Here is a 20,872-nt window from a genome sequence, read left to right on the forward strand (position 1 = left end):
ATATATTTTTATGAATGGTTTAACATGTTCAAAACAAATTGATTATTCTTTTTCTTCTTTTTTTTGTTACATCTGTTCCCTAAAAAGAGGTCTATGAGCAAATACAGAAGTTAATCTAGATTAATAAAGGAAGTTATTAAAAAAAAAAAAAAAACAGGCGGTGTACTATATCTTGCTTCTGCTTTACTCATCTGGAATGTTTCCTGCTTTACGCAACCTTGAATAGCATCATAAAGAATGTTCAGACATGTTTTTATACCAATATTGTGGAATATACTTGTGCCTAAACTAGTCTGTAAACAAGTACTATGGCAAGCCAGACAAGCACGTTTAAACCCAAGTAAGGTGTGGCACTGATGTAATTACGTAAACAATAGCGCGAGTGAGTAGCCTGTAGGATTATAGCCGATGATATCCTGAATGAGCCGTTCAGCATACAGTGTTTGTGTTGCATTGCACAGACTCTGTTAGTCAAAGCCAGCTCAGCTGGTTTGGAGTGGGCGGTTACACCCCATCATCACTTTATGTCTGTGCATACAGCTTTAAGCTATACAAGCAAAGGCCAGGATTTCTTTAGGCATCTCCTTAGTGTTGGAGTAACAGGGCGGATTATTTTGTCCTTTAGAGCTGTGACAAGGTTTAGAAAGAAAGGTGAGTTGTTTTTTTCCTCATTTTATTTTTTGCTTTAACTTCTTTTACCTGTTACACACATTGTTACTGTGAAGCAGTTTGTACAGAATGTATTTCAGTGTTCAGTGAGTTATGCTCTTCTAAAACTTGCTCTATGGCGATACAACAAAAAACATTTACTTTTTAAAGATTACAAAAAGTAATGCTAAAGTAAATTCACAGATGGTCAAAACTTTTCAGCTTGTTTAGGCCTTTATTTGTTTGTATTATATGCCACAGAAATATATGTGACACGCTAAATACAGTGTGATAAAACTTTGATTTTATTGAGGTGGAGAATGAACCAGTGGTGTGAAATGAAGAATTGAGTTACAACGCCACCTACAGACTTTCAATACAACTTGTTTTAAAAGGTTGCAAACATTTTTAGCTTTTATAGCTTTTGTATTCAATCAATGATTTATCTATAGAATTTCATGTTTGTTTTTTTGTAGTCTTTCGTGGTCTTTTACATGTTTTCATGTTTTTGCTTTATGCCATCAGTATCTAAAGTTTCTATCGATTCACCACATTACTTTTGCTTTTGTGTCTGGTCTTGCCTCTTTATTCATTCTATTTAATCAAGTATCCAGTGCAAACACAGACCATAACTGTATCTCTGCCTGTGTAAACTGTTAAATACTAAACATAGAAAATTAATCATGCACATAGATTTTGTGATGGCCTTTTTTTTTCTTTTTAATGAAAAATGTTTTGTAAACCAAAATTTGTCAGGACTGCATGACATCATATCACATGAAATGCAACGGAAAATGGCAGTTCTTTTTAAAAAGACTAGGAAGGTCAGATAAGATTAAGAAGGTCTCAGGTTTAATAAGAAATGTTCTTTAAAAAAAAAAAACCTTTGCAGATTAACTGCTAGTTCTGAGTGTGTGTTGGTGTGTTTTATAGAGGACACCAGGTCATAGCTTGAGTTGTTGAGCCTTTACAAAACATCAACCAACACTGCAGTGTCAGCTCTTTAAAAGTTTTCTGGAGCTGGTCAGTTGTTGATCCTTGCTGCCAATAGAGGAGATTATAAGATAGCCACATATCATAATCACACCGCTTTGAATTTTTGTCTTAGTTATTTCAGCTAAAATAGTGTCTCACAGTGAAACTTGTCAAGGACTTTTTACATCTGATGTGCTTTATTAATACTGCTGCTTGTTAAAAGTCCTTGCTGTATAATAGTGTGATACACACATGTAATATCATGAGATCACTCTGGGGTCCACAGGCATGAAACCAGTGGTCCGGCATGAAACCAGTGGTCCGTCTTTTCTTCAGTAGAACTATTGAAACCCTTTCACTTTCTACTACATGCGATTCAACATGAACTAGTTCAGGTCTTTGCAATTTTATTTTATTATTATTATTATTATTATTTTAATTATTTTTAGCCAAGAACCTTTGAAATGAGAAATAAATTGTCAAATATTATTTTTTTTAGGTAAGTATTTACACATGTACAATAATATCCCGGTTATTTTAAGTTCTTATTCCTGAGCTGCCTATTGACAGTACACATAAGGTCCCAGTAGATAAACCTATTCAATTCATGTGTCCAGTCAAACAGGACAATAACTGAATTATAAGTATTATAAGAATAATAATGGGGCGTAAATTTCACAATTGTAACAAAATTAAAAAATCCCCTAATTATGCTTTACAGACCCCTTTATGCTTTACGTGTGCTTGGACCAGCCTTTGAGAACCACTGATTCAGATGAGTGAAATTCTTTACAGACTGTGGTGTCTGTTTAACTGAAAGTTTTTTTGCAACATATTTTATTTACATTAATAAACCTATAGGCTTTGCAATGTGCAGATGGTTTGTTCTTTTTCTCAATTATGTCATAGATTACTTCTCAAATCCCAGCAAAAAAGACGACCTGTGATAGTTCTTAGAATGTTTGACAAATAAAGTCATGGTGAGCCAGGTACTTTTTATTCTAGCTCACCCCATGAAAAAAAAAATATTGCTTTTTAGCGAACACACATACACACGTACTTTCTCCTAGCCTGGAAAGCCACAGTTAGAAGGCATTACGTGTTACCTGTTGGCTGCACTCGCCTCTCTCTCTGTCTGCAGATGACCATCATCATGATGCCCCTGCTACCGCATCTTGTTTCTGCATATAAAACATAGCTGATTGTAGTATAGTGGTGCTTAGCTAAAGTTGGATCATTTGTTAATTTTAATTTTTAATGTATCATATAAGTTATTACTTGTTTATTCACATTGATGCAGAAAACCATAAGCTTTACCTTCATTGGAATGAAATGTCTGATCTATTAAAGTGTGCTTTGGCAAGACTCCCATCTCTTTTCCTGAACACATTAAGACTGCGAAGGTAATTTCATTAGGCCCTGCAGGCAGAAGCAAAGAGCACTGCACAAGGTTGGCCAGTCCTGTGATTCGCATGATAGCCTACTGTGATGGCTTGCTTCCTTCCATTCTCATTCATTTATTCCTTCATTCATTGGTTGAAACGCTCAGTCATCCATTAATTCATTTATGAGCATAATTTCTTCCTTACCCACACGGTTGCTTACTTGCTTTCTTACCAACTTTCTTTTATCCTTGAAGTTTTATCACTTGTTTTTATTAATGATTCCTTGCTTTGTTACCTACTTCCTTGCTTATTTTCTTACTTACAGGCTTACTTGCTTGACAAACATCTAAAGCCGTACAACTAGATGTAAGATAATCAATCTCAAATTTTCACAGCTCCACACATATCATGTTACTATACTTTGTTCACATCAGAGGTGAACGAAGTGATTTAATTTTAGCTTTCTATGTTAAGGTTTTTACCCCCACATTGAGAGCTGCATGCTGTGGACCTTGGCTTACTACACACTTGACAGCGGGAAGCCCTGGACTTCCGCATTGTTTGTTGACATTTTGCTGTGTTTGTTTTGAACACTGGTTTGGTTCTGTCTGTCTTGGGCTTATGCAAATGTAAAAATGTTGTGATCACACTGTGTCATTTAGGAACGTAGCAAAAAGTTCCAGGAATTAACAAATTTTTTACCAAAAGTTTTAACTGAACCGCAAGAAGTTGAAGGCATAAGGGACCAAAGAATGTACTGCCATTATTAAGTCCTGAAGCACTAGGAGAACAGAAAATTCTCCCACTGCAGAACAAATTGCAGGTGATCACCAGGGCAAAGATCTGCCCTCTTTTGTGGTTATCCCTGTGGTTAGATGTTTTCTAATCTAAAGAATGCTATCTTGTCTTCAAAGCATCATGTTGTGGAGGTGTTATACTGGAAAAGCCTAAATGTTACTGGACTTTTGCATTTCAGGCGATCATTTAATAGGAGGATTGTATTAAAATGCTGAAGCTGAGTCTGGGTCACTACTTGGTCCTTGAGTAAAACAGTGCTAATTATAGAGACTTATAGAAAAATTGTGACTGAGCTGACCATGTCTGAGCAAATTATTCTGGAAAATATTGTGAAACCCTAAAAAGGAAATGCCCCCAAGTATATGTGAATGTTTTACTGACTTGACACTTTGGACGGGGTGCCAGTCCATCGCAGGTCACACATACGCACACACATTTACTTACTATGGGCAATTTTGGAACACCAGTTAGCCTAATGTGCACACAGTTGGACTTTCCAAAGCATCCAAACTTCACATAAACAGATCTGAAGACAGTACTCAAAACCTGGACCCTGAAGGTGTGAGGCCACTGTGCTAATGACTATGCCACTTCCATTATTCCAGCCCTGAAATAGACATGTCTCTGTTATTGTTTAGAAATTATAATTGACAGAATATGTATGGTGACACAGAATAAATGAAACTTTAGGCTACTTGTATATAAATATTTGGCCTTAACCTCTTTTTATTACTTGATTACTTACTTCGTTGCTTGAGTATTGGTTTGCTTGCTTACTTGCTTGCTTGATTACTTGCATTATGATTGGATTTCTATTTTAAACAATAATCTACTTTATTATGTGATGTGGCAAATGCTTAGTATTAGATGGGCACATGTAATTTGGCCTATATAGTAGCTTACTAGCTTACAATGTACAGTGTATTGACTGCACTTTTATGTTTACATAAAATTATTAATTAGAATACAACTGCTTTGTTGTAACAAAGGTAGTTGTACCCTGTAGTGGTACACCTTGAGCACCTCAAACAGCCGACATTTGCTTTGTTTGTGAAAGCTTGCTGGATTTGATAATGTCTTTCACCTTTATATGTACACCGGTGTGATATCTTATTTATATATATATATATATATATATATATATATATATATATATATATAAAGAGCATGTGCTTTTATATAGAGTAATCGCAAATGTGTGTGACGCTAGAAAATTACCCCTAGCCCCCATGTTTCACTTGTTCTATTCCACTGTTAAAACCAGAGCTCCGGTTTCACATGCATAACGTGATTACTCTCAAGATCAGCCCTTGCAGATTGCTTTACAATGTTCAGACATCTGCATTCATTGGCCAGATCCAGAGTTTTATCTTTAAATGGCTCAGATCAGCTGACAGCTTTGCTTACTCCCACAAGTACACATAGCCTATTTATCTTGCCTTTAAAAGTCGATAGCATTTGTGATAATTAAAAGTGTACTTCATGTCAGAAGTCAAAGACTGAAGAAAGAGAAACTGAAGTCAATATTGTGTAAAAATTTGCCCAACCCCCATAGCGTCCATAATGCTTGTAATGCTTCCATAATGCTGCAATGGTTCATAATAATGCTTTATAAATGCTGCAGGAGTACTGGGCATATTTTATTATTTTAAGCACAAACTTTTTGTTCTATTGGCAAATATTTTTTCTAGTTTTAAGCATTCGTTTTAAGCTAAATTATCTGATAATAGAAGAAGATATTTATTTTTATGACAATCTTAATTATGTTCGTAATGCACTTAGTTCTATTTAATTAGTTTTACCTAAACTTTAACTCTATGGACATTTAAAACTTAGTCGTTTACTCCTTATTCTTATACACCCCTGATGTATTAAGTTGGACTTAATGCCAAAGCCAATCACTGGTAAACATTTTTAAACTCAGGTAATTTTTTACCCAAGATAACATCTGCTAATTTAAACTAAACTATTTAATTTATGTTATATTGTATCTGTCTCATGTACTATTTTCTTTTAGCAGAACAGCATGAAACAGTTATTACAAAATTTACGAGGACAGGGTCATGGGCCTAAGTGATAATTGATGATGTCAAGAAGCTCGCTTATGTTCCTTTCGGAATTTGTATCATAAAGTGACAAGTAGCTGTGTGCTTACCGTAATTCCTCTTCTCTTTCTTTAACTTAATAAATTAGTCTGAAATAATATTTTAGATAATTAACATTAACTTATTTGATTTTTTGCTCACCAGTTTTTTTAAGAGATTGGAATAGACTTTTGAAGTACATGTTATTTTTTTGAAGGTTTTCCTTATTTGGAAAATGACCCATAGTCATTTCCTATCTGTTTTGATGCTTTTTATCCCAGATTTCATATTAGGAGCGTTTATCTAAGTAAAATCCTTTCATTGCATATCTCAAGTAGGAAGCTAGGATGAGAGCACAGGGTCAGCTACTGAAGCACACAGCGTTCAGTGCCTTGTTTAAGAGTCGAACAGTGGCAGCTTGAACCACTGACCTTCTGATTACAGGTTAACAACAGGTTAAAAAACTGTCATGCTATAACACTCTTATCTCAACACAAAGTAAATTTGTTGCAACAAAAAGCCCATTAAATTGGCTTAAAAAGCTTCACACTGACTCTGGTTTATTCTTACTATTCTTCAAAATTACTAGACTAAGTATTTATCCTGCTTTAGCATGCAATACAAGCTACAGTTTGTAACATTAGCCTTATAGAGAACCTCAATTCAACAAACAAGTTTAACAAGCCTAACATTCTAAACTTAAAGCAACTAGCAACACTTAGAGTGCTTATGATGAAGTTGAGTCACAGGCAGTCAGAATAGATCCACCCAGCTTCAGTATTGATGCAAATTCAGCTTTAAAACTGTCTCTCATTCAGATAGCAGTCAAAACATTTTACTGTAAATAAATGATAATCACTGTTCCTTCACTCTCTTGTGAAAAAAGAGATTGGAGTTTTTGTTTACAGCCAACAACAGAGCATGACTTGCTTTTGACATACAGTAGCTCTTTTATGCTCTAGTTTCCAACACAAGTCTTTTGTGTTAGTTTTGGGCAAATAAAATTGCAACTCCTGGGTGGAGTTGAGCCAGAACAGGTTCTTGGAATAACCAATTACCACAGTTTTCATCATGAATAACGAAAACATACACATTTTTTCAGTCTTTATAATGTGGGCATCTACATGAACTGTAAATAAAAAGCAGTTAAAGCTAAATGACATCATGAGGATAACTGAGTGAGTTTTTTTTTTTTTTTACATTTTTGTTTCAAGATGACTTTTTCAATATTCAATATTTTAAGTAAAAACATCAGAGCCTTTTTCTATTCATAAAAGGCATGCTGGTGAACAGGAAAAGGAATTTTATGAGACTCCACACACCTCTTGTTGCATAGCATAATTTGTGTGTTAGTGAGTGTGTTGTCATGGGGATTTATCATTCTGTCAGGTGTCAAGAACACTAGAGGAAAGCATTAGAAATTCTCAGTTAGTATAGTGTATAGGCATCACCACAGCTCATTTGTCTACTCTTCCTGGATTGCGTCTGATGACGTAAGAGTGTTATTTTTTCAAACTCTATGTTTGGTTCTCTTTATGCCACAAATGATGCAGAAAGCATCTGTGTTATATATAAAATTATATGTAAATATTCAAAAGATTTTCCTACAGGTTAGTTTTTTTTTAACTCAGTATACTTATTTACTTAATTACTTTATTAATATAAAGTGTATAATATAAAGTAATTGAATTTGTTGACATTTTCCTTTTTTTGTTTTTGCTTTCTCTTTCAGTGTTTCAACTATTTAAGACATTGCAAACTGGATGTGCCCCCATGATGAAAAGAAATGACTTTGGAATGGAGGACAGACAAGAGAGAGTGAGTAAATTTCCTTTTTTGTATGTATAAAGAATGCGCTTGGTAAAGATATAATGTAGATTAACGGGATCAGGGCTCTGAAATAATGACAGATTTAATAAAATTTATTCCACATTCACTTTTCCAGTTTAGAGGACGGCATGTCATTGTTAAAATTGTACTCTACTCTTAAAATGTATTCTTATTCTAATATTCAAACTAAGGAGTACTCTCATTTGTTTTTATAGATAAAATTTTTAGAACGTGCTTAAAATAATGCGTTTATTTTTATGTTGGCTGGTCTAATAATAATAATAAAAAAATATATATTTTTGAAAGTTTTATGTCTGATTTATGACGTTGTCACGGTCCAGAGTCAAATAATAAATTATGTATTTATTTATTTTTTTTACTGTTTTCTGGTAACTATTCTTGCTGGATCTCAGTGCTGCTTTGAATACTGTAACTCACATGATCTTTACTGGGTGCTTAAAACACATGGTGTGCCTTAAGGGGTAGAATTAGTATGTTTTTAATATTGGCAACACCTTTTCTTTTAATGCAGCTAAAACCTGTGCTGTGCCTCAAGGATTAATTCTGGGCCTGTTATCCTTCTTATCATGAATGCTTTTATTGGCCAATATCATCACTTTACCCTGCTATGCTGGTGATACTTAGTTCTACTTCATACTGACGCACAATGGTTTGTACTCAGCGAGTTGCTTGAACATACCAAAACCCTAATGACAAGTAGTTCACCTACAGTATTAAATGAAAATGAAACAGTTTATTCTGTTTGGCGCACTCAAACCTACAAACAGTTTAATACACACCTTAGGGCCACTGTCACAACATGTTAAATGTCAGGTGAAGAATTTGACAGTAGTCTATCTGGGTTTCATTCATCTTGAATGTCAAATCAACTCTGTTGTCAAGAGTTGTTTTCATGACCTAGTGCAAGGTATATTATATTGGGTATGTTGCCTTATATAGGTGGTAAGGCATCTTTAACATTGTTTCACTTAGCCTTCACAATGGCTGCCCAGAGGGAATAGCCTGTCACTGGAAAATATGAGTCTATTCCTATTCTTAGTCCTAGTCTAAAAACTGCTTTTGTTGGTTTTTGTGTCTTAATTTTATGCTCAAGACTTAGCCTACTTTAAAGAATAGTTACTAAATTACTTTCCATTAATAACTAAATATCTAAAGTCAGGTCTGGCATCTCTCTCGAAATAAATTGTATTGTTCAGTTACAAAAATTTTTGGGGGAAATAATTGCAAGGCGAAATGCAAAATGTAAAGCTAATGCCATACTATTTCACAATTGCCATTTCAGTTGCACACATAATGTTATTAGGGATGTCATTTTGGGAAAATTACCTGACAGGAAGTCTATAGTAACTGTTGTGGTCAACTGTTGTTGTAAGTGCCGAGTCCCTTGGGATATGCTCCAGGCCTTTTTTGACCCTGTACAGGATCTTTTTTTTTTCTTCTTTTTTTGAGGCCCCCAACAGTTCATATTTACAGTAGCTGTATACTGTATGTGCATAAGGAATAGGAGACTTTCTAAGCAAATTTGTTCCGAATCAATCTCTGTAGAAAATTAGTTTACATACTACATGTATGTACAGCGTATGCTGTTATTGAAAATCTTTTTGAATTAAGTTTTGAAATGATCTAAAAAAGATGAGGTGATGGGCATGTTTCAGACTGTTCATTGTGGGGGCAAAAGTTTGTGTCAAGGAGCAAGAATTGCGAATCATTAGCAAGCCTGATGCTGTTGTGTCTGTTTGCTTGATTGTTTTCATCTCACTCATTTTGTGCTTAATGTTTGCTTTGTTGAAAGCATCAAGCATTGGAGCACCTCTGCATTATTTATTTCTCTCACATCTCTCTTAAAAGCCTTTTTGCCATTTCAGTGTGTTTCTATTAAATGAAAAGGCCAAAGCCTGATGTTTCAGGTGCAGCGTGAATGCTTTGACAGTGTATGCAATGACGAATCTCATCAGAGGGATGTTTTACTGCAGCTGTCTGTCAGCCTTTCTCATACGTATACTCCATTGTAGAATTGTATAATTAATGATGAAGTTGTCACACCATTGTATGCTATTTGAATGGCTGTCTGTGAATTAAAGAACTACCTTAGTAAATGCTACCTGAAAATAAAGATAGTTCTTATAAGCTAGGATAAACAATGGAAAGTTATCCCCAGAGAACCATTGCTGACCAGATTTCATTTAAGAAGTTGGCTGTGACACACTTGGACAACTGGACACAATATAAGTGGTTGTTTTTTAGTGCTGTTGCATTGCCAAATAAGATCTGCTTATTTGTCATATCATTGAACTTTCCATAAACAGAGCACAGTTTATCAAGACTGAAATTGTTGAGAGGACTACATGTTTACTAAAGTTTAGTTTCAGCTCACTTAAAGAAGTGTCCAGTCAAAAAGGATGTAACAAATAATACATTGAAAGACATCTGGTTATGCTTTATGAACTACTGAGGGTCTCTGGGCAACCATTGCTTATTGTAAACAAATTCTGTAAAATGTTCCTGAGATTTGGATGGAATGATCATTTCTATTCACAGTTTCAACCTCTTAAATATTAACTACAGATGTTTTTAAATGATGACAAAAGTAAATGTACTGGTGATAATCATCCTCCAATTATTAATTAAAGATACTGTACTGTGGCCAGTATAAGTGTTTTACAGATACTGTACTGTGGCAAGTTTTCTTTATGCTCATAAAATGCCTTCCCTCAGGCATCATGGTTAGTTTGCTGTAGGGTGATGGCAAGTATCCTCTCTGTCGTTGTTAAATGTGTTACAGCACACCAGAGGGTATCTTTTATAGTAGAGCATGCCCTGGGCATTTGGAGGATGTGCTTTTAATGATTACACATGTTTGTGAATGTGGCATACTATTTCATCTGAACCATGTTTTATAGACAAGCTGAATACTCAACTCTACCATTATATGCCACTCTAAGAGGACCATCTCCTCTTCATGTTCATGAGGTGTGGCACTTCGGGAAGTCTACTCTCTTGCTACCTGGGCATCACTAGGCATTTCCCCCAGGTTATACAAGGTTTGTACTCTAGTAGCATGAGTGTGGCATGATCTCCAAAAAACATTTCAATTAGCATAATGTATTTGTCCAGCATTTCAGACATGAAGCAGGCAGTCTTATTGTGGATCTGGTGTACTGAGAAAACTTTCTACCATAATAGGATCCAAGCACTAGTAAAGCACTGGAATAAGTTGATTTTTGAAGCAGAGAATGATATAGAGAAATGTAGGTAGTTTGTTTTCCTCAAATTCAAATTCTTTTTGTCAAGTACACAACCATACACATTATGAAGTTCAATGAAATGCTTATATGACTGGTTTTGACCTTAAAAAGTAAAGATAAAATAGAATATGAATAAGAAAATGAATAAAAAGGTAAGAAGAGGAAACATTTCGCACTAGCAAAATGCACTAGAAAAAGAATGTAAAATATAAAATCTACAAATATACATTTATAGTGAAATCAACATAGGTATATAGAATGATCAATATAGAATCAATATAGAATGTTCAAAATAAAAAGTGTATTAAAGGAAAAGATAAGGCATGTAGGTATGACAGCAGCTGTGTGAGTGAACCATGGAGTGAACTAGACTGGGGGCCTTTTTTACCATGGTGTTGATGTAACAGGACTATGACAGGTCCTGGATGATGTGAACACTAAGGACTGGAAGTTGTCCACGCTTCCTAAAGGGCTCTTTTTAAGATTAAGTTCACTATCAAATCTTTTGTCTTACTGATGTTTACGAAGAGATTGTTTTTCCAGTACCAGTTCTTCAGGTTTCTAATCTCCTCCAGATAGGCCAGCTCATTATTGTCACTGATCAGGCCCACCACCACTTGATGATGGTTTTGAGCAAATCTTAAATCAACCAGTGGAAGAAAAATTTTCCACCATCACTTGGTGACATTTTTTCACCAATTGTTGGTATTGGCATGAAAATAATTGTCCCAACTCCCGCTCGTTAAAAAATGGCAGCCATCTTGATTTTTGGCCTCGATGCACTTCAAGAAGTGCCATAACTTACTTTCTATATGTCATATGGAGATAAAACTGGGTGTATTTATGTAATGTTTTATGTAGATTCAGATTCTGCACTAAGTGGTTTTAGTCATCTTTGCCTGAAAGTTTTCAAAGCATGCTTCAACGTTCTTGATATCCTCAGCTGGCAATCTGTATTGTCGTCCCATTTCACCTAAGATAGCAGGAACAGAAACTAACGTCAGTACATGGATGAATAGAATCCAGCATTCTTTTTGCTTTTTGGCCAAAACAGATTGTTCCCAAATGCCCCACGATGCATAAACCTGACAAAAATGTCCTGATTTTTATCAGATCTTTGGTCAATACAAACAATGTACCACCTGTCATCATAGACTACTGCAGCATATTGTCCAGGTTTAAGTTCAGATGAAGTGACTGTTTGGACTGATGGTTCCTTTTGAATGATAGTGGACATTCTATCAGCAGAGAGTCTGAACATTAAAAATCCATCTTTGGTCGGCACAAATCTATGGTGACTACGAGTGCCTGGAATAGTCTTTGCAGACACCAGTCTCTCATTGATTTTTTTGGCCATGGTCTTTAATTGTTTCACTGCTGACAAATAAAAAATTCAATTCCTGAAATGTTATCCTTGCACCAGTCATAGAACCTGTGAAGAACTTGTGAATATCAAATCGGTTACAGCATCTGTCTCGCTGAAGAAACTCGAAGTGTGAGAGAAAAGTAGCTTGATGGTTAAGGCACATAGTTGCATCCATTGGGTTTAGAGAGTCAGCAGTGTTGCTTCTGATCAGAAATAAATGTCGCTAATTTTCTGTCGAATCCTGTAGCCGAATTAAGCATTTTGATTTCACGTGCTTTAGATGGCATTGGCTATTGAGAGCCAAGCCAATACTACATGGTTCAGGTCCTTCTTCCATGACTTCCATTGAGATTGTAATTAAGACAACAAACTACAGTACATTGGAAAGATTCCGTAAACAAATTAACATGAATGAAACACACTTACCTGATTTTGTTTTTCTGCACTTTATTAGTATCAAGAAAAATATAATGCAATCACCAAGTTCCCTGAGTGCAAGGTCACTCATGGAGTTGGTCGGAGATAATTCAACTTTCTGATCAGTATGAACCTGAATGGTTCAGTTACATGATACTGTTTGACAGTGATACATGTATCTTACATGTACCACCATAAAATGACACATTTACTGGTAGATAAGGCCTATCGTGTAGATCCATGTACATTGTCTGTATATAAAATGTGTATCAAATGTGTATATTTTTTTGAGTAACATATACTGTATACATGCAGACCTTGGGTTCTGGGGGGTGAAAAGGGGTACCCACAAAAATGGTTTTTCAGAAATATCTCCATAACCACAAGAGATCTTCCTGCAATGAATAGCATTTTAACATAATCTGCCTTACAATTGTCCAGGTGGGTTAGTGTTGTGTAAAAAAGTTGTGAAATGGCATCGTCTGTTGATCGATTTAGATGGTATGCAAACTGTAATGACCAGCCTTTCAAAGCACTTCATCACAACTGAGGTCAGGGCTACAGGTTGATGGATTTTTTTGGGAACAGGAATAGTAATGGACTCTTTGAAGCATGCGGGGATTACTGATTGAGACAGGGAAAGGTAAAATATTACTGTGAACATAGGTGCTACCTGCTCTGCGCAGACTCTGAGGACTCGACCTGAGATGCCTTCTCGTCCTGCTGGTCCTGGTGTTTACCCTCCTGAAGGCTCCACTCACGTCATGTTCAGAGATGATGATTGTGTTTCACATGCTGGCATTCTTTTTCTGTCTGCAGCTATTAGCACCTTACATTGTTACCATTGTTAGCATTGCTAGCATTACTAGCATTGTTAGCCACAGCCAGAGACACGTTCACGTTTGTCTTACCAGATTTTGATGTGTTTTATAGTCTCCTATAGCAACAGGCTCCTATAGTCACTCTTACTGGAGCTGTAACTCTAGTTTCCTCCCGTAGCACTGCTTCGTCTTCTTTACTGCTTTGTGAATGTTGTATGATGCAGCCTTGTACAAGTCCATATTATATAAGTTACATTACATACTGTAGTTACACACTTACATTAGTAACTGTGTTCTGTTATTCTCCAAAATCCAGATTCCAGGTTTGACTTGAACATCCCTTGTATTATTACCAGAGTATCTATTAAGAAACAAGAATTGATTGATGATGGTAAACATTAAGGGGCTGATTCTGTTCTGTTTTGGGGATATGCACTGATCAAGTAACTGATGTAGACATGAGAATCTTTAAATGCTAGCGGCATTAAGCAATATTCAGAAGAAGGAAACATATGCTGAAACTGACACCACTAGATTTGCCCAGTAGACCACTAGTTTAGCACAGGAGGTAGCCAAAGTATTAACAAAATACTATTTAATAAAAGAATGGGGCTCTTGACCTCATTTCAAGTATGTGTGTGCAATCACGTCCTTTACCTCGGTGCTCCCTGAAGCAATCAAACAGATGGTAACCTGCCAGCTGGCCATCATATAAACATTCAGTAGTACCCATTGGACAAAGGGCTATGCGGAGTATTTCCTCATCTGAAAATATCTTTTATAGTTTTATAGGTTTTTTTGTATGCAGTGGCACCACGCATTTTGGGTTAATATGTCTGTTACCCACCAACAACACATGCACTTCAGAGCGGTGGCATGTAAAAAAAAAAAAAAAAGCTGTCAAAGGCTTTATATCTGAAATATCTGTACAAACAAAATGCAGCTGTGGTGTGTTAGTCTACACCAGTATATACAGTAAGAACACTTACAGGTCTCCAAAAATGCACAGTTTTTTTCAAGAATTTTAATATTAAAGAACACCCATGGCATGACTAAAAGTAAGCTTTGAGTGCCATGACTAACAGAGGACGAGCATTCCCATCATCTGAGGTGCAACATTCCCAGTTGAACTACAACTACCGTCATCCTAGACAGACATAAAAAGTTTGTATTTTAGCAGGGTGTGGCCCCACAGATTTTACTGACTACATACAGAAAAGAGCCTCATGTCAATTATCTGCACAGTCTGCAGGTTCAAGAGACAGGTGAAATTATTTAATTAAATACTTGTTATTATTGCCAGGCACTATTTTCAGATGTTATGCCTGGATGCATTGGAACTTTGGTAATTCATGCAGTACAAACATGGTCATTGTCTTGTCTGGGATAATTGAAGTTTTTCTTCCTACAGTGCTCAGCAGCCATGTCTGCTTCATATTTGCTTCATTTCCTGCTTCAACTGTGTATCATCAGACAAAGGGAACAAATAGTTAATAGTATTCCCATAACATGAGCTGCACCTCATCTATCCCTGTCAGCCTATGCTGCGTTTAGGGACAATAAGTGTCTGTGGTCACTGATGGGTTTGCTATTGAAAAAAGGCACAAGGTAATACACGAATAATGGGCCTCAGCAGTCCAGAACATAAGGAAGGTTTTTTCAAAGGTAGTAATTCTGCATTTCAACATTTCATCATCGTTTTCTCATTTTCTCTGTCATTAGATTATTTCAGTATTAATATTGCAACACAGTGACATCATTAAATGTAAAAATAGAACTGACAAAATAGCAACATTTATCATTGCAGCAACTGCATGCGATGCAAGCAGCATTGTGCTGCCTGTACAGTCAGAGCAACCATGCAATTTTCATATTAGTACACAGATGGTAAAACTGTAATCAGTTTATGTTCATGTCTGTTTTTGTGTGCCACTGTGTATGAGGAATGGTACTGCCAAACTTGAAACATCTAGGAGTTTAGACTGTTTAATGGAATACAAAATAGAATTAGGGAGTTTTCTGTGTAGAATATTCAAATATTTCTCCACTCCATTGGCCCCTGCTTATGATCAGTATGACATATTGTATGAACTCTTCAAACTGCTTTTACTAGCCTTGCATTTATATTGAAGAATATGTTGCCTTATTAGCTAACTATTAGTTATATTATGCATTTTAAAAACTGACCTGTGATTACTGATGCAGAAAATCTGTAGAGCTGTGTACTGATGTGATAGTCTTTACTTTGGCCAGACTTTTAGCCAGCACCATAAGGATCTAAATCTTATAATTTTGTTTACATTAATTGGTAATAATAATAAAGCTATTCATAAGCTATCTGATACAATATTTTGCATGTACTGTATATGTTTTCTTTTAGTCATAAGGATTTTAAAGGTACAATACTGATGCCAGTATATCTTGTTTTGGTCATATCAAAGTGTTTTTCTGTATTATTTTGCAAATCTACAAATCCACCTGCAATAGGTATGTCATTCTAAGTTTGATTGTGGCAATGTATTTTTCATTAAAAAACAGTCAAAACTCAAAGTAAATTGTTTTTGTAGTTTGTCATGTTAGCAGCATCTTAGATGAAGCAAAAACCTTTTTTATTAAAACCGGTTTCTTGTTCATTATCAGCCTCTTTCTATATCAGTTTCAATTTTACTTTTGTACTTCTTCCGCACCATATCACGGTACTCCAAGATTGCTAGGGTACCTGTAACACCAGTATCAATATCAGATTCTAAATATATTTTTTCTTGGCTTCAACATTCTCCAGAAGACCATCAAATAAATTTTGTGCAATTGTGCATTTTTGAACAGCTGACCAATTAGTTTTACTTTACTAATCACATGTGATCACATATTGATGTAGTTGTAAGCTGTGATCCTATGGTTCTTCCTGTCGTTTACCAAGCCTTCTTCTCCCTGTATTGATTATCTTGGTCCAGTCATGTTTTGCTTATGTTTCTGAGTTTTCCTTATCACTTTCATTTTGCTTCCTCTATCGATTGACTCTGGCCAGTTTCTCTATTCAGATTTTTTTTTTCCGCGAGTATTATTAAAAGTGTTTAGACTGCCTTTGCATTCACTAGTCCTTCCCTGAAAGAATATGTTTGACATGTCTTGATATTTGGAGATTTTTTTGTGAAGCACAATACAGTATGTATTATGCAAAAAAGCACTGTGCCATTTAACAAAGCAGTATTTTTATATAGACATTGGCTGTTTTGAATCTTATTTTATTTTTATGACATTATCTGAGCTCCCACAGAATTCACCACCAATGTTAGGGCAACAATGTTAATGTTCTCAAAAACAAACTATAACGTTATACATTGATCACTAAAGTTTAACAGTAACTCACCCCATTTTTTATGAACACTGATGACACCAACTCAAATCACTAATTTGCATTATAATGGACTTGTTGTCAACTGGTTGTCAACTCATTCTTAACCCTAATTGGTCTAGTGAGTAGCGTCTCATTTCTGTGGCCCTGGCAAATACAGTATGTTACTTTGATTCAGAAGGAGAAGCGGCACGTGGCTTAGTGATTAGCACTGTCGCCTCTTGCACCTCCAGGCTCGGGTCTGTGCACATGGAGTACACAGGCTGTATTAGTGCGGAAGATGAATCTTATTAAATAATTATTTAATATTAATATTTTTTGGGCTGTGGAATGAATCATCAGTTTTCTTTATTTCTTTATTGAGAAATTTGTTTTGATATATGAGTCCTTTCTAATATAAGCACATCCCTAGAACGAAATTATGCTGCAATCCAAGGTTTAACTGTATACCATCATAATACATAGTGTATTAGCACAACAAATAAGGCAACAAGCAAATCAAAAAGTAACAAGCAAATCAGACTGTTTCATGCATTTATAAATAAAAAAGGGTTTGAGAAATGTATATTTATTTAAAAAAAAAACAGCAGTAAGAATATTTAGTTTACAAAAAAGTGTCTGACAGTTACTTAATGTAGCAAGTCTGATAAATCTATTTCATAATGTAAATCTTCTAGTAAGATTATTGTAATAAGTTGCAATCCAAATTATAAAATAACTAAGGTGGCAAAATACTATAATTTTTTGTTAAACTGATCAACTTATGATACCAGTTGATTTAATTATGCTATTACAAGTCTACACGATTTTTCTAACTTAATTTAGCATCCAGTATCTATCTAGTAGAAAATAGTATCTAGAATAGTATCTAGAAACAAAAAAAAATTATTGAAGAGGCCGTAAAAAAAAAAAAAAAAAAAAAAAAAATCTAAGCATTAGATTAATAGTATTTCTTGTGTTTGGTGGTAAATATAATGTATTTACACTTTTTGACATTTAGAGTGTTAGTTCTAATTATATGGCAGCATATTTAAATTTAAATGATGTAATTGCCATATACCATCATTAACCTTGAAAATTATCGTGATTAACAACTTGCTTTCTAAGCATGGTACACAAAAACAACTAGGGAGTTAACACCTACATTAAAACCATACAGTGTTTATATGAATCCAGTTGGACTCATAGTATGAACTCTGATTTAAGTATTAAATCAACACTGGGGATTTTACTGCATGGCTAATGTTGAAATATAACATTTCATTAAGTTTTAATAAGATTTTAAAAATCCTCTTCATGTAGCTGCCCTGGACACAAGCACAAATTAAAAACTTGCATAATTTGGTCTCATGGGCTGAGACCCAGCAACTTTCTTTAGATTTGTAATTTGGTCTCATGGACTGAGACCCAGCACTTTTCCTTAAATTTTTAACCTTTCCTGTCCCGGATCTTATCCGCTCTGTGCTGTGTGTCCAAGATTAAATTCTTAGCGTAAACTGGTTGGCCTTCAATGGGTCATGAAGGACCTGGCTTGACTGGTTTCAGGTGTGAGACTGGCAAGAGGTGGCAAGGCGGCTGTAAGATGTCAAGCTTTCAGGTCAAATCATTCAGTACGTTTACTGTACATACACAGATAATTAAGCTATGGTTATAGCTTGACTAGGCCTATAACCATACTGTAAAACCATAGACAATATTACAGCTCTGTACATTTTGTATGTGCTGTACACTTTACTTTTTGTACAAATAAAATTCACACTATTCCTTGTGGTTATGGCGTTATCTAAAGGCAGACCAAACAAGAGTATTATTAGTGGCTTCTTATCTCTATTGTACATTTTGTTTGCCCTCTGGATCTAAGCCTGTTGCTGGGACTGCAGATCATAGGAAAAATTACGGTGGCCCTGAAGTGCAAAACAAATTAACAAAACTGAAAAAAAAACAAAAACAAAACCCAATACAAAATAACAAATTTAAAACCAAATTAACAAAATGGAAAACAAAATAACTAATATCTGACTGGCCTAAAAGTGTGATACAAATTAGCAAAACGGAAAACAAATTAAAAACCAAATAACAAAACCCAAAACTATTTTTTTGGAGCGGGGAGTTTTGTTTCTTTGTTTTTGGTTTTGTTATTTTGTTTTCGGATTTGTTAATTTGGTTTTAAATTTGTTAATTTGGTTTTGAATTTGTTAATTTGTTTTCCGTTTTGTTAATTTGTATTGCACTTCTCGGTCAGTCTGATACAAACCGGAAAAGGTAGGTATAGATTGCGAATGAAATGCTTACCGGTAATTGGACGAGACATCTGTCACTCAAGATATACAGGCAGTACTGTAGTAGCGGTAGATTTGTGTGTGTATGAATGTGCAAACATTATTGTGGTTTCAAATATGGCATTCTTAGGGTGGCCCTGAAGTCAGTTTTGTTAATTTCTTTGCACTTCACGGTCATCATAGTTTAAAGTGTAGCAGAACACACAAGAAACAAAGACAAAGAAACAAGTTCCTACTTCCTGTATATCTTGAGTGACATGTCATGTCTCGTCCAATCAGTGGTGGGAATTTCATTCGCTAACTATACCTACCTTTTCTGGTTTGTATCGGACTGGCTGAGAAGTGCAATACAAATTAACAAAACGAAAAACAAATTAACAAATTCAAAACCAAATTAACAAATCCAAAAAACAAAATAACAAAACCAACAACAAAACTCCCCCCCCCTCCAAAAAAAATTGTTTGGATTTTGTTATTTGGTTTTTTATTTGTTTTCCGTTTTGTTAATTTGTATTGCACTTCTCGGCCAGTCAGATATTAGTTATTTTGTTTTCCGTTTTGTTAATTTGATTTTGAATTTGTTATTTTGTATTGGGTTTTGTTATTTTGTTTTCAGCTTTGTTAATTTGTTTTGCACTTCAGGGTCACCGTACAAAATGCCTATAGATTGATTTCTGTGTGCGATTTTTAGGTACAGAAGCTCATCTCCCAGTCACATTAACTGGGTGTTTTAGTTTAACGTGTCTGCATGTTTTGTAATTGCATCATGTCTGAGACTCTGAAGATCTGTCTCTTTTTTCCCCTCACCTCAATTTCCTGTCATGTAAAGTTTAAACTCTGTCTTTGCCCTGTCTGCCCTTCTATATATGTCTACCAGATAACTGGCTATTTGGCCTGTTTACTAAAATTAGACTTTGTTTTAGCCTTTTATATAATTGTTTACCTGATCTCTGACCATTGTTTTCTCTGTGGATTTGTACTTTGCAGTACTAATAACTGAAAATAAGTAAAACTGTAAAACTGAAATGAGTCTGTCCCATAGGTGGGGTGGAATTCATTTTTTTGGCTTTAGGAGCAATGTTTTGGAAATATAACTGCTGGCGTGTTGCAGATCTTCCTGTCAAACTCCTGTATGACTGCTTCTATCAGTCATGATTCTGGAAGGATGTTCTCATCGACAGGTTCTCTGGGGAAAATTAAGTACATTCATGATAAAGAATCTGTTTTTACATTTTTGTAGCTAGGGTGATATACAGTAAGAGTTTATCTATCAAAGAATAAGTCCCACCAAACATGACAGGAGCTCTGATGTTTGCCTGTTTTAATATATTCTAGGTTTTTATGATTGGTATACTGCATATCACAAAGCGATGAAACGCTCCCTTGAGACAGTGCTGCCATGTCTCCAAATCCATTTTAACAGCAAAAGATCCCTTTTGGAAGAGGACTGCTTTCACACCATGTCATCTATGAAAGTTTGCATGGTGATTATACTAAACCATAGACTACATCAGTTGCAAAAATTTGCAAATCCCTGTAAACATTTTAATTTTTTTTTTCTAGTAGATGGAATGAGCCAGCTCGAGAGTGCTTGAAGTGCTTATCATGACTCATCAGCACCTCCACTGACCAGATGATGTACCTCAAG

At 35.3% G+C, this 20,872-nt stretch overlaps 1 protein-coding gene across 2 annotated transcripts in view; it reads left to right on the top strand.

The window, feature by feature from the left end:
• Nucleotides 1-596: 596 nt before the first annotated feature.
• LOC128545545 (cAMP-specific 3',5'-cyclic phosphodiesterase 4D-like) overlaps nucleotides 597-20,872 on the top strand; it is a 184,541-nt gene continuing 164,265 nt past the window's right edge. For both annotated transcript variants that reach the window (XM_053515922.1, XM_053515923.1), the window contains exons 1-2: nucleotides 597-651; nucleotides 7,623-7,708. In XM_053515922.1, the coding sequence (XP_053371897.1) occupies nucleotides 7,664-7,708 (45 nt within the window). In that variant the 5' untranslated portion in view covers nucleotides 597-651; nucleotides 7,623-7,663. The remainder of the gene's footprint in view (nucleotides 652-7,622; nucleotides 7,709-20,872) is intronic.

This window comes from Clarias gariepinus, chromosome 17 (assembly GCF_024256425.1).
Source record: "Clarias gariepinus isolate MV-2021 ecotype Netherlands chromosome 17, CGAR_prim_01v2, whole genome shotgun sequence".
Lineage (NCBI taxonomy): Eukaryota > Metazoa > Chordata > Actinopteri > Siluriformes > Clariidae > Clarias > Clarias gariepinus.